At 43.5% G+C, this 15,480-nt stretch overlaps 1 protein-coding gene across 1 annotated transcript in view; it reads left to right on the plus strand.

Moving 5' to 3' along the window:
- Positions 1 to 5,713: 5,713 nt before the first annotated feature.
- Positions 5,714 to 15,480, plus strand: part of LOC116374070 (inactive dual specificity phosphatase 27-like) — a 168,559-nt gene continuing 158,792 nt past the window's right edge. The window contains 8 exon segments of the mRNA XM_031823846.1: positions 5,714 to 5,836; positions 6,830 to 6,996; positions 10,061 to 10,179; positions 12,639 to 12,870; positions 13,453 to 13,670; positions 14,780 to 14,923; positions 14,926 to 15,287; positions 15,290 to 15,443. Of these exon segments, the coding sequence (XP_031679706.1) occupies positions 6,884 to 6,996; positions 10,061 to 10,179; positions 12,639 to 12,870; positions 13,453 to 13,670; positions 14,780 to 14,923; positions 14,926 to 15,287; positions 15,290 to 15,443 (1,342 nt within the window). The 5' untranslated portion in view covers positions 5,714 to 5,836; positions 6,830 to 6,883.

Here is a 15,480-nt window from a genome sequence, read left to right on the forward strand (position 1 = left end):
TACTTAAGGCCCTGATGGCTTCCCTTCAGAATGGTTCAAGACCTTCAGAGAACAACTAACACCTCTACTTAAGGCCCTGATGGCTTCCCTTCAGAATGGTTCAAGACCTTCAGAGAACAACTAACTCCTCTACTTAAGGCCCTGATGGCTTCCCTTCAGAATGGTTCAAGACCTTCAGAGAACAACTAACACCTCTACTTAAGGCCCTGATGGCTTCCATTCAGAAGGGTTAAAGACCTTCAGAGAACAACTAACACCTCTACTTAAGGCCCTGATGGCTTCCCTTCAGAATGGTTCAAGACCTTCAGAGAACAACTAACACCTCTACTTAAGGCCCTGATGGCTTCCCTTCAGAATGCTTCAAGACCTTCAGAGAACAACTAACACCTCTACTTAAGGCCCTGATGGTTTCCCTTCAGAATGGTTCAAGACCTTCAGAGATCAACTAACACCTCTACTTAAGGCCCTGATGGCTTCCCTTCAGAATGGTTCAAGACCTTCAGAGAACAACTAACTCCTCTACTTAAGGCCCTGATGGCTTCCCTTCAGAATGGTTCAAGACCTTCAGAGAACAACTAACACCTCTACTTAAGGCCCTGATGGCTTCCCTTCAGAATGGTTCAAGACCTTCAGAGAACAACTAACACCTCTACTTAAGGCCCTGATGGCTTCCCTTCAGAATGGTTCAAGACCTTCAGAGAACAACTAACACCTCTACTTAAGGCCCTGATGGCTTCCATTCAGAAGGGTTAAAGACCTTCAGAGAACAACTAACACCTCTACTTAAGGCCCTGATGGCTTCCCTTCAGAATGGTTCAAGACCTTCAGAGAACAACTAACACCTCTACTTAAGGCCCTGATGGCTTCCCTTCAGAATGGTTCAAGACCTTCAGAGAACAACTAACTCCTCTACTTAAGGCCCTGATGGCTTCCCTTCAGAATGGTTCAAGACCTTCAGAGAACAACTAACACCTCTACTTAAGGCCCTGATGGCTTCCCTTCAGAATGGTTCAAGACCTTCAGAGAACAACTAACACCTCTACTTAAGGCCCTGATGGCTTCCCTTCAGAATGGTTCAAGACCTTCAGAGAACAACTAACTCCTCTACTTAAGGCCCTGATGGCTTCCCTTCAGAATGGTTCAAGACCTTCAGAGAACAACTAACACCTCTACTTAAGGCCCTGATGGCTTCCATTCAGAAGGGTTAAAGACCTTCAGAGAACAACTAACACCTCTACTTAAGGCCCTGATGGCTTCCCTTCAGAATGGTTCAAGACCTTCAGAGAACAACTAACACCTCTACTTAAGGCCCTGATGGCTTCCCTTCAGAATGGTTCAAGACCTTCAGAGAACAACTAACACCTCTACTTAAGGCCCTGATGGCTTCCCTTCAGAATGGTTCAAGACCTTCAGAGAACAACTAACACCTCTACTTAAGGCCCTGATGGCTTCCCTTCAGAATGGTTCAAGACCTTCAGAGAACAACTAACTCCTCTACTTAAGGCCCTGATGGCTTCCCTTCAGAATGGTTCAAGACCTTCAGAGAACAACTAACACCTCTACTTAAGGCCCTGATGGCTTCCCTTCAGAATGGTTCAAGACCTTCAGAGAACAACTAACACCTCTACTTAAGGCCCTGATGGCTTCCCTTCAGAATGGTTCAAGACCTTCAGAGAACAACTAACTCCTCTACTTAAGGCCCTGATGGCTTCCCTTCAGAATGGTTCAAGACCTTCAGAGAACAACTAACACCTCTACTTAAGGCCCTGATGGCTTCCATTCAGAAGGGTTAAAGACCTTCAGAGAACAACTAACACCTCTACTTAAGGCCCTGATGGCTTCCCTTCAGAATGGTTCAAGACCTTCAGAGAACAACTAACACCTCTACTTAAGGCCCTGATGGCTTCCCTTCAGAATGGTTCAAGACCTTCAGAGAACAACTAACACCTCTACTTAAGGCCCTGATGGCTTCCCTTCAGAATGGTTCAAGACCTTCAGAGAACAACTAACACCTCTACTTAAGGCCCTGATGGCTTCCCTTCAGAATGGTTCAAGACCTTCAGAGAACAACTAACTCCTCTACTTAAGGCCCTGATGGCTTCCCTTCAGAATGGTTCAAGACCTTCAGAGAACAACTAACACCTCTACTTAAGGCCCTGATGGCTTCCCTTCAGAATGGTTCAAGACCTTCAGAGAACAACTAACACCTCTACTTAAGGCCCTGATGGCTTCCCTTCAGAATGGTTAAAGACCTTCAGAGAACAACTAACACCTCTACTTAAGGTCCTGATGGCTTCCCTTCAGAATGGTTCAAGACCTTCAGAGAACAACTAACACCTCTACTTAAGGCCCTGATGGCTTCCCTTCAGAATGGTTCAAGACCTTCAGAGAACAACTAACACCTCTACTTAAGACCTGTTTTAACTGGACTCTGCGGGAGGGGGTCTCCCACCGTCATGGAGAGAGGCCATCATATCTGTAATCCCAAAAGAGGGTAAAGATAAGAAGGAATGCAGTTCATATAGACCTATCGCAATTCTTAACACGGATTATAAATTATATGCATCAATAGTAGACAAAAGAATGGAGAACATAATCCCAGAATTGATTGACGGAGATCAAACTGGTTTCATACAAAATGGGCAGACACAGGACAATATAAGGAGAAGACTACATGTCATGGACCACATTACTCAGTATAAGACAAGTGTAATATTAATCAGTCTAGATGCAGAAAAAGCATTTGATTCAATGAGATTACCTATTCCAAGTTATGGAAAGATTTGGTTTCAACAAAGAAGTGACACAGTGCATCAAAACACTATATTCGCGTCCGACCGCTAGAAAAAATTTACATTTGTCACAAACGATCAAATTAGAGCGAGGGGCAAGACAAGGCTGTAATCTTTCACCCACACTCTTCTCCTTGTACCTCGAACCATTAGCACAGGCAATAAGACAGGACCCAACCTTAGAGGGAGTGACAATAAGAGGCAGTGAACATAAGATATGCATGTATGCTGATGACGTTCTGTTATTCCTTAAAGACCCAGGCTCAAGTGTACCTGGATTGATGGATGTTTTATAAACATTTGGAACATATTCAGGGTATGTGCTTAACGTACACAAGACCCAAGCCCTAGTATATAATTATACCCCACAGGAAGAGCAGGTATAACTTCCACTGGACTTCTTCATCCATTAAATATCTTGGAGTATATCTACCAAAACATACACCCAAACTTTGACATGAATTACGATCACATCAACAAGAAAATATATGATGACCTAGACAGGTGGAGTCACTTCCCTTAGATCTTAGTAGTAGAATTGAAACAATCAAAATGAACATCCTGCCGAGGTTACTGTATTTGTTCCAATCACTGCCCATAGAAATCCCGCCTAAACAGTTTAGGTATAAACGGATATCAAGGTTTATCTGGAGCAGGAAGAGACCAAGAACTAGATATACAACCTTACAATTACCAAACAACTGTGGGGGTATGGCCTTACCAAACCTAAAAGATGATTATGTGTCAGCCCATTGAGACCTCTGGTGTGTTGGTGCAATTCAGAATACGAATCCAAATGGAAAGACATGGAGACTACTTTGACAGAGATACCCATACAGTCAGTTTAGGGAAATAAGGACATGGTAATAAAAATATACAGTAGACAAAATCAGTAGATTAATTTCTCTCTGAAGACATGGTTTAGGGTAGTTAAGCAAAATAATTTAGACAGAGAGATCAAACTGCTGAGTTGGCCCGCATACGACCCCAGCTTCATCCCTGCAACTCAGGACAGCAGATTTCAACAATGGACGCAGAAAGGCATCACATCATTCATTACAATTATAAGGAATGGGGACCTAAGTAAAAAACATGGCTCGGATAAACAAGATTTTTACAGATACCTACACGTTCGACACTATTTCTTAAGGGAGATAAAAGTGACTGACCCTCGAGCACTTCCAAAATTAATCCAAGTATTCACTAACGCATACAACTTGGGGAGTAACAAAAAAACTCTAAAATCTCTACTTGGGCATTCAATCCTCAAAGAAACATTCTACAAACTATATTAAAAAGAAATGGGAGGAGGAACTGAACATTGAAATAACTGATGAAACATGGTTGAACATATTAGAGACTCAACAAAGCTCCACCAACTCAAGGCCATGGAGAGAATTCTGTTGGAAGAATGTTATACGTTTCTTCATAACACCTAAACTGAAATCAAAACAGACTGGTTCCCTACATCCTTGTTGGAGAGAATGCGGCCTATCGAGGGTGGATCACTCTCAGATCTTTTGGACTTGCCCCGCAATCGAAGCCTAAACCTACTGGGGAGAAATAAGATCTATCATTGGAAAAAATAATGGGATTTGACATAGAACAAACATTCATTTCTTTGTACATGGGTGAAATACCTGATAATTTACACAATAGAGAAAAGTACCTCTTGAAGGTCCTACTGGCAGCCAGTAAAAAGCCTATCACTAGGAAATGGCTACAAAAAGACCCTCCCACAGTGACACAATGGATAGACATTGTAAAAGAAAGACACCGCATGGAGCATATGACCTTTGAACACAAGAGGAGAGAGGTCAGGAATACTGGGAAAATACGTTTCGTACTTGAAAAAGGTCAAAACATTCAAAGATGTAACTAATATGATGAAGGTATGACGTGCACTGTAACTGACAGATCTTTTTTGTTCTTCTTTTATTTTACTTTATTTGTACTTCCGTTGTGTTCCTGCAATAAAAACAAAGTATATAAAACATTTTTTAAGACTGTTGGAAAATCATTCCAGGTGAAGCTGGTTGAGAGAATGCCAAGAGTGTGCAAAGCTGTCATCAAGGCAAAGGGTGGCTACTTTGAAGAATCTAAAATATATTCTTATTAGTTTAGTATGCACAGCTGTCATCAAGGCAAAGGGTGGCTATTTTGAAGAATCTCAAATATAGAATATATTTTGGTTCATTTAACACTTGTTTTGGTTACTACATGATTCCATATGTGTTATTTCATAGTTTTGATGTCTTCACTATCATTCTACAATATAGAAATTAGCAAAAATAAAGAAAAACCCTTGAATGAGTAGGTGTGTCCAAACCTTTGATGGTGTGTGTTAGTGTCTCTGTGTGTGTGTTTCTGTGTGTATCTCTGTGTGTATCTCTGTGTGTGTGTGTGTGTGTGTGTGTGTGTGTGTGTGTGTGTGTGTGTGTGTGTGTGTGTGTGTGTGTGTGTGTGTGTGTGTGTGTGTGTGTGTGTGTGTGTGTGTGCGTGTCCTTGTGTGTCTCAGTGTGTGTGTGTCTATGTGTGTGTCTCAGTGTGTGTCTCTGTGTGTCCTTAGGTAGGTGCATTCTCTCTCTCTATATATATATATATATTTAGAGCCAGACACATTGTCAGCTGGAGATAACACAGACTGCAGACCCCCTAAATAGAATGACAATCAAACATGCACACACACACACACACAAATAATAACAGATTTATAAGACGAATCAGACGTGCATCCATTGTCCATCTAAATAAACAGATATTTGTGTGTGTTTAACCAATTGCTGCACCTTTGTATCTGGACTTGGCTGGACCCCAGGCTCACAGGATTAATAATGTTCCTCTGAGAGAAGCTGTGGTGATGTCACAGGGGTGTAAGGTGTCAGGGGGAGTGTCCACAAAGGGGTAAGGGTGGGGGAGGGGGCGGCAGATAGGGTTGGGGACTCTCTTATAAGTTTGGTTTAGGTCTCTCTCTCGGCCCCCTACAATCCCACAGTCCCAACGTCCCGACAGTGAAAGGCGGACCACAGCTAAAACCAGCTCAGGTAAGAGACAACGTCTGAGGTTAGGGGTCGAGGTTAGGTTCACCTTTGTGGGGGGAGGGGAGGTTACGGGACAGAACTGTGGTATCTTCACCCTCTTTTCACTGCTCTGTCACACCACTGGGCCTGAAGGCTCTGTGCAGCTGTCCTTGTTGCTAAAAATAAATACTCAGGCTGACATACACACACACACACACACAAAACACATACACATATTCATGCTTTCAGTATAATCTCAGATGATTGCAGTTTTTCAGTTGTGACAGTAAGTGACTGCCTGTTGACTATCAGTAGGGTTAAGAGTGATGAAGCATACGTACCTCATCATGTTTATTGGATTTATGTAATGAACAGTTGATACAGCCCTTTTCATCTCTCTAGTCTGTCATGATCCACACATGGAGGCTGTGTGTCTTAGATGTTTATGTGGCTGTGAAGAAATAGCAATATGTTAGAATGATGCACTTCTTATGAGGCAAGGTTAGCACTTAATGTTATGGTAATGACAGAGACATTCAGGTTTCCTTAATGTTATGGTAATGACAGAGACATTCAGGTTTTAATGTTATGGTAATGACAGCGACATTCAGGTTTCCTTAATGTTATGGTAATGATAGAGACATTCAGGCTTTAATGTTATGGTAATGACAGAGACATTCAGGTTTCCTTAATGTTATAGTAATGACAGAGACATTCAGGCTTTAATGTTATGGTAATGACAGCGACATTCAGGTTTCCTTAATGTTATAGTAATGACAGAGACATTCAGGTTTCCTGGAACATCTTTCCAGGATCAAGAACTAGATTATTTTTGAAAGAGTAATGTCTGCTTTCATAACACACATAATTGTGTTTGGGAATCCAGTGAAAACACAGTAACTATCAACCATATTCTGTGTGTATTTGTGTCTGCAATAGTTTGTGTTTTGTCCATTAGTACATTCCTTGAATTCTAATCTGAGCTTGTTTCACCAATGAATTTCGTCTGTGAATCAGAGGAATTTCTGTTTCCCACATCCTTGAAGACAAGAAAGGAAGGATTGCGTTGCCATGGCGTCACCGAGCGAGGGCGATCAGACGGTGCCTGATGGAGAGAGAGAAAAGGAGGCGACTAAGGTCAAATCTATTCAGTCCCACTATCTCCGCTGTCCCTCCCCCAGCAGGTAAGCATACGTGGAGACCCACTGTTCTTGTAGTTCTGTAATGGGAAAAGACCCACCCAGGGCTGTCACGGCTGTTGAAGGAACTGGACCAAGGTGCAGTGTGGTAGGCGTACATTTTCTCTTTTATTCGAAATGACACCGAAAAAAAAATAAACAATACAAAACAAACCGTGAAGCTTCAGGCTATGTGCCATTAACAAAGTTAACTTCCCACAAACACAGGTGGGTAAAAGAGTACCTAAGTATGGTTCCCAATCAGAGACAACGATAGACAGCTGTCCCTGATTGAAAACCATACCCGGCCAAAACATAGAAATATAAAATCATAGAAACACAAAACATAGAATGCCTCGACAGTGCGCATCACCCCATAGCACGGGGCCTGACCAGTCACATGCTTTCCACGGTAAGCAAGGGGAGTTGGCTCAGGTCTTCAACCTGACTCAGCCACACTCCCGGTGTGCCCCCTCAAATATTTTTGGGGGGGCTGCCTCTCGGGCTTCCTTGCCAGCCGTGTTCCCTCATAATGTTGCCGCTCCACCTTAGCTGTATCCAGTTCCTCCCGTGGATGGCGATACTCCCCAGCCTGCCTCCAGGGTCCCTTACCATCCAGGAGCTCCTCCCATGTCCAGGAGTCCTCTTTACCACGCTGCTTGGTCCTTTGGTGGTGAGAAGTTCTGTCACGGCTGTTGAAGGAACTGGACCAAGGTGCAGCGTGGTGATCGTACATTTTCTCTTTTATTCGAAATGACGCCAACAAAATAATAAACAATACAAAACAAACCGTGAAGCTTCAGGCTATGTGCCATTAACAAAGTTAACTTCCCACAAACACAGGTGGGAAAAAGGGTACCTAAGTATGGTTCCCAATCAGAGACAAAGATAGACAGTTGTCCCTGATTGAGAACCATACCCGGCAAAAACATAGAAATAGAAAATCATAGAAACACAAAACATAGAATGCCCACTCCAACTCAACTCACGCCCTGACCAAACCAAAATAGAAACATAAAAAGGATCTCTAAGGTCAGGGCGTGACAAGGGCTCTAATAGTGTGTTAAATAAATGTATTGTCCAGCTTCCAAGCACAATTTGGTCAATTTGTAGAGAGTATAGCCATGTCAATTTTATAGCATATAGAACATCTTTCATCAGAAGTGCTCACAAGAACTGATTACTACTGTCACACACTATGATGCACACTAGACCTGGATCAAATACATACAGTTGAAGTCGGAAGTTTACATACACCTTAACCAAAAACATTTAAACTCAGTTTTCCACAATTCCTGACATTTAATCCTAGTAAAATTCCCTGTCTTAGGTCAGTTAGGATCACCACTTTATTTGAAGAATGTGAAATGTCAGAAAAATAGTAGAGAGAATGACCTATATCAGCTTTTATTTCTTTCATCACATTCCCAGTGGGTCAGAAGTTTACATACACTCAATTAGTATTTGGTAGCATTGCCTTTAAATTGTTTAACTTGGGTCAAACATTTTGGGTAGCCTTCCACAAGCGTCCCACAATAAGTTGGGTGAATTTTGGCCCATTCCTCCTGACAGAGCTGGTGTAACAGAGTCAGGTTTGTAGGCCTCCTTGCTCGCACACTCTTTTTCAGTTCTGCCCACAAATTTTCTATAGGATTGAGGTCAGGGCTTTGTGATGGCTACTCCAATACCTTGACTTTGTTGTCCTTAAGCCATTTTGCCACAACTTTGGAAGTATGCTTGGGGTCATTGTCCATTTGGAAGTGTCACGACTTCCGCCAATGTCGGTTCCTCTCCTTGTTCGGGCGGCATTCGGCGGTCAACATCACCGGTCTTCTAGCCATCGCCAATCCACCTTTTATTTTCCATTTGTTTTGTCTTGTTTTCCCACACACCTGGTTCCCCCATGTCTGTGTGTGAAATTGTTTGATGTTTAGTGCTTGTGCACTCTGACTGGTTCAACACAGGATATTTTGTACCCATATTTTGTTGTTCTGGGTACCGTTGGTTTTGCTTATTAAACTGCTCCGGTTATTACCCAGTTCTGCTCTCCTGCGCCTGACTTCCCTGCAGCCAGTCACACGCCCCTTACAGGAAGACCCATTTGCGACCAAGCTTTAACTTCCTGACTGATGTCTTGAGATGTTGCTTCAATATATCCACAGAAATGTCCTCCCTCATGATGCCATCTATTTTGTGAAGTGCGCCAGGCCCTCCTGCAGCAAAGCACCTCCACAACATGATGCTGCCGCCCCCATGCTTCACGGTTGGGATGGTGTTCTTTGGCTTGCAAGCCTCCCCCTTTTTCTTCCAAACATAACGATGGTCATTATGGCCAAACAGTTTTATTTTTGTTTCATCAGACCAGAGGACATTTCTCCAAAAAGTATGATCTTTGTCCCCATGTGCTGTTGCAAACCGTAGTCTGGCTTTTTTATGATGGTTTTGGCAGGTGGTTTCTTCCTTGCTGAGCGGCCTTTCAGGTTATGTCGATATAGGACTCGTTTTACTGTGGATATAGATTTATGTACCTGTTTCCTCCAGCATCTTCACAAGGTCCTTTTCTGTTGTTCTGGGATTGATTTGCACTTTTCGCACCAAAGTACGTTCATCTCTAGGAGACAGAACGCGTCTCCTTCCTGAGCGGTATGGCGGCTGTGTGGTCCAATGGTGTTTATACTTGCATACTATTGTTTGTAGAGATGAATGTGGTACCTTCAGGCGTTTGGAAATTGCTCTCAAGGGTGAACGAGACATGTGGAGGTCTACAATTTTTTTCTGAGGTCTTGGCTGATTCCTTTTGATTTTCCCATGATGTCAAGCGAAGAGGCACTGAGTTTGAAGGTAGGCCTTGAAATATATCCACAAGTACACCTCCCAATGACTCAAATGAATTTTCAAAGCTGTTTAAATGTCCCAAAAGTGCCAACTCCGCCCACCCTGCATGTCAGGCTAAATCAATCACACCTCCAGTATTTGACATTACATATATTTGCCACCCCCCCCCCCCCCCCCTCGGTCTGCTTAGTAATTATATTTATATGGTTATGACTATGTCTCTATACTTTTGCAGTTTCTCCGTGATCTCGGAGTCCAGATTCTCCATGATATCAGGGTCGGATGCCGAGAGCATCTATATGGAGCCCATTCACCTGTCCTCAGCTATAGCTGCCAAACAAATCATCAACGAGGGTGAGATACAGATTCATTCCACCAACCACACATAACTCACATGCTGTTTTTTTGACTTGGTGAGTGGATCTGAACATTATGATTTAAAACATCTAAATGAAAGCTTTCATATTGGCAGAATACAATTTTATAAATGCTGTTCACCTAGAGAAGCATGGCTGTTGACAAAGTGAGTGCTTGTGACTATAAGGTTCTATCTAGAAAAAGATGATTCTGAGATAATTGGCTTTGAAGTTCTGAACCCTGATTGGTTTGAATGAGTAGTTTGAACTACTTTTATCTTGTATTCTTTTGAACTTAACATGAACTGAGGTATTTAGACTACTGTAAAGGTAGAGAACATTGAACAGAACAAGGCTGTCAATAACTACATGTTGACTAAAATACAGATAGAACCTTATAGTCCCAAGCTCTCGAAAGGTTAAAGAAAGTTGAAGGGTGGAACCACAAAGAAAGCCGGGAAAAAACAGCCACCACTAGTCCTGTTTGCAGGTTCACCTTATACAGATCAGCTTGGGGCAGCAGGTAGCCTAGTGGTTAGAGTGTTGGGCCAGTAACCGAAAGGTTGCTGGATCAAATCCCAAAGCTGACAAGGTAAAAATAACCCCCTGTTCCCTGATAGGCTGTCATTGTAAATAAGAATTTGCTCTTAACTGACTTGCCTAGTTAAAAAATACTGTACTGGTGCCAAGCACATTGCGTGTGCCTGGCTCCACATACATATTGTATTTGTCCCATAGAGATAAAGCTGTGGTTTAATTTTGGCCATTCGGTTGGTTACACAATGTCTCGGACAAAGCTACTTCTCTTCGGCCTGACAAAGATACTTATATTACAAACAAGGGTTAATTGTATTTTGCTTAAAAAGCAGTTCAATAATTAATCCAAGACAGTCCAGAGAGACCTTGAATACATACAGCGTGCACTGCAATGCTCTATTATCCAGGACCTATATAATAGGCGGTGTCAGAGGAAAGCCCATACAAAGCCCATCAGACTCCAGTCACCCAAGTCATAGACTTACAGCACGGCAAGCGGTACCGTAGCACCAAGTCTTAACAGCTTCTACCCCCAAGCCATAAGACTGCTGAACAATTAATCAAATGGCCACCGGACTATTTACATTGATACCCCCCACCATCCATTTGTTTTTTACACTGCTGCTACTCACTGTTTATTATCTATGCATAGTCACTTCACCCCTACCTACATGTACAAATTACGTCAACTAACCTGTACCCCTGCACACTGACTCGGTACCCCCTGTATATGGCCTCGTTATTGTTTTTTTATTGTGTTACTTTAAAAAACATTTTTACTTTAGTTTATTTGGTAAATATTTTCTTAACTCTTCTTGAACTGCCCTTTTGGATCAGTGGGTCCCACATGGGACGTTTGAGCTAACGTAGGCTAATGCGATTAGCATGAGGTTGGAAGTAACAAGAAAGTTTCTCAGGACATAGACATATCTGATATTGGCAGAAAGCTTAAATTCTTGTTAATCTAACTGCACTGTCCAATTTACAGTAGCAATTACAGTGAAAGAATACCATGCTATTGTTTGAGGAGAGTGCACAGTTTTGAACTTGAAAAGTTATTAATAAACAAATTAGGCACATTTGGGCAGTTTTCATTCAACATTTTGAACAGAAATTCAATGGTTCATTGGATCAGTCTAAAACTTTGCACATACACTGCTGTCATCTAGTGGCCAAAATCTAAATGGAACCTGTGCTGGAATAATACATTATGGCCTTTCTCTTGCATTACCAGATCTAATGTGTTATATTCTCCTACATTCCTTTCACATTTCCACAAACTTCAAAGTGTTTCCTTTCAAATGATATCAAGAATAGCCCTATCCTTGCTTCAGGGCCTCAGCTACAGGCATTTAGATTTGGTTATGTCATTTTAGACAAAAATGTTTTTTTTAAAGGGGCGGATCCTTATGAGGTTTTAAGGGCTTGTAAGTAAGCATTTCATGGTAAAGTCTACACTTGTTGTATTTGGTGCATGTGACAAATAAAGTTTGATTTGATTATACTGTAGCGTTAGAGTAATCACCTCTATCTCTTACCTGAGAATACAATGTGTTCATTATGGCAATATCCAGCTAGAGACGTCCAAGCCATTATCCATAGCTAGACTGTCTGATTGGGGTAATGCGTTCGCCAACACACCACAATTATGCTCCTAACTAACTTTGAATAGGTTACTTTGCTTTCTAACAGTGTGTCCCTGCAGCAGCTGTCTATCCTTAACGGATGCTGTCTGCAAATGTGACATACTCCTGGTATGGTTTGTAAAGACTGACACAGAGGGTGGGGAGTTTTGCAGCCCAGTAATTTCCTTCAATCTAGCCACTGTCTGTAGCCTACTTACACGTTTAGATGCAATGAATTATGTGTGTGTGTGTGTGTGTGTGTGTATCTGAATAGTCTGCTCTTTCCTTTCCTCAGAGCTCCCACAACGGGGTATCAGGGCAGAGAGTACCCCAGACAGCATGTTGGAGACAGCGGAACAGCTGATGGTGGAGGACCTGTACAACCGGGTGAAGGACATGATCGATGACCGCAGCCCCTATAACACCCCCTGTGTGATGGACATCCAGCGGGCCATGGTACAGGACCGCCTGGAGGCCCCCAACAACCCCGTGGACGAGGTGTGGAACAACATATTCATCGCTGAGAAGTGAGTCACTCACTGTGCCGTGGAAGTTACTGTATACATTACATATCCCCATACACCCATCACACACAAGCACACACACACACACACACTCCGCCCTTCAAAATACAGTGTTATATGCATAGCTCATGGAACATCATTAAAGCTAGATTTATCCCCACCTCACTTTCACCATAGGACAACTTCACTGAGTGTCAATAGAATGACAGATAGATAGCTGTTCACCTCCTATGGTATAATTAAGCAACAAGGCCCGAGTGGGTGTGGTATATGGTCAATATACCATGGTTAGGGGCTGTTCTTATGCACGACACAACGCAGAGTGCCTGGATACAGCCCTTAGCCGTGGTATATTGGCTATATACCACAAATCCCAGAGGTGCCTTAATGCTATTATAAACTGGTATCAATGTAATTAGAGCAGTAAAAATACATGTTTTGTCATACCCGTGTTATACGGTCTGATATACCACGGCTGTCAGCCAGCCAGCATTCATCCCTCGAACCACCCAGTTTATAATACTTTGTAAAAGTGCCCTGACCACAACAACAACAGCGTTGCTTGTTCCTTCCTCTGTTTTGCAGATCCGTGGCTGTCAATAAAGCTCGTCTGAAGCGCATGGGTATCACCCACATCCTGAACGCTGCCCACGGTACCGGGGTCTACACAGGGGAGGCCTTCTACGCTGGCATGAACATCGGCTACATGGGTATCGAGGTAGATGACTTTGCAGAGTCTGACATCTCCCCTCACTTCAGAACCTGCGCTGAGTTCCTGGATGAGGCCCTGTTGACACACAAGGGTGAGTCAGTGTTCTTTTGTGTGTTCTTATTGGTGGATCAAGGCCCAATTCTCAATGGACCCACCTCAGACCCTACACCCTATGCATTTGTAGATCTACCTGGATTTGATTGATGAAAGTAATATGGTGAAACTTCCACCTATTCTACCAGACAGCGAGGGAGAGCTATTACCAGGATATTTAATGGATACGATATGAACGTCTTCTTGTGTGATCTCATGTTTTTCTCCCATTTCCATTGACCTTGAGTCTGGGCTGACCTGGACATAGTAGAACCAATCTCTGGATTGTTTGCTTTGGCTTAACTGGACCCAGTGATGATGAGGCTTGGAATTCCATCTCTAGACCAATCCAGAGACTACTTGGAGTTCCATCTAGATTCTAGACTAATCTATAGACTACTCCTAATTACTCATCATAACCAGGGGTGGCCGTCAGTCTTATTTTAGGGGGTTCACTCAGAGCCAATGGACAGGGATAGCCTAGCTATATCTGGACTCTGTTTAGGCGGGTGAATCATCTTCTAAAGCTTTTCAACCCCCCCACCGCCCCAACTCTAATTAAAACCCCAAATAGATTAGATCCACTGACCACTTGAGTTAAATAAACACATATTTGTTAAGAATCAGGTTAAATGTCAGGCAGTAGTAACTAGTATTCATGTCATAGGTTTGGGTCTGCGGGGCCTCGCTGTCCTTTCCGCTACAGGGAGGGAGTAGGCAACGTATCACATTTCAAACCTGGCACCTTGGGGGTTATCATATCATGGGTTATGATGTCAGAGTTTATAAATGGGGGGTACAGTGTTTAGGAGTGATACAGTCACAACTGGAAGGGAATACAGCCCTCTGCTGGTTATAGAGTGTCCTTGCAGAGCAGACGTCATGCTGGCTCTACCTGCACATAAAATGTATTAGCCTCCTACAGCTACAGCTGTTATTATCAACTGGTACCTAATACTTTCAGATTCATGAAATCAGTATTGTCATTTGCTTATCCCTTACGTTGCAAATGTATCTTTAATTAACTACATATAAACCTGGAAAATAGTTATTTCTTATGTCAAGTGTAACCAATGGGAAGTGTGTTTTTGTCTTCTTCTCCTGCAGGTAAGGTCCTGGTGTCCTCTATGATGGGCGAGAGCCGCTCCGCTGTGCTGGTGGCTGCCTACCTCATGATTTTCCAACACATGACCATCATGGAGGCACTGACCACTCTGAGGAAGAAGCGACCCATCAACCCCAACGAGGGCTTCCTAAACAGCTGCGTCAGCTCAACGAGACGCTACTAGAGGAGCGTGATGACGATGATGACGACACCCTCAGCCAATGCTCCGTCATCGACGCTCACACTCGCGCCCACCTGTTTGACGACGAAGAGAGCATGATGGGCGTGAAGGCCCACTCCATCATGATGGAGGAGGAGGAGGACAGCCAAAGCGTGATGAGTAGCGTGGCCTCGTCTGCCGCAGCCGCCGCCCTCAGAGACGGTGTTTTTGGAGGGCTGCGGATGGGCCTGGAACGGGCAGAGACGACAGAGGGCCTGGCCCTGCCTGGAAAAGACGCTGGCGACGGTGGGGAGGATACAGAGGATGGGGATGAAGATGGCATGAGCATCGCCGCGAGTGGCAGAGGAGGAACGAAGAGTACAGAGCGAGGAGTGAGTGGGGGGAGGCACAGCAGCAACAGCTGATGAGTGAGGCTGGGGGACGAGGAGTCTCTCCTGGGGGGCATGAGGGGTCCTGGGCAACAGAAGACCTGGAGAGCGTGACCAGTGAGGACGTCCAGGCCATGAAAGAGCGCCTGAAGCG

The sequence above is a fragment of the Oncorhynchus kisutch genome, linkage group LG5 (genome assembly GCF_002021735.2).
Source record: "Oncorhynchus kisutch isolate 150728-3 linkage group LG5, Okis_V2, whole genome shotgun sequence".
Classification (NCBI taxonomy): domain Eukaryota; kingdom Metazoa; phylum Chordata; class Actinopteri; order Salmoniformes; family Salmonidae; genus Oncorhynchus; species Oncorhynchus kisutch.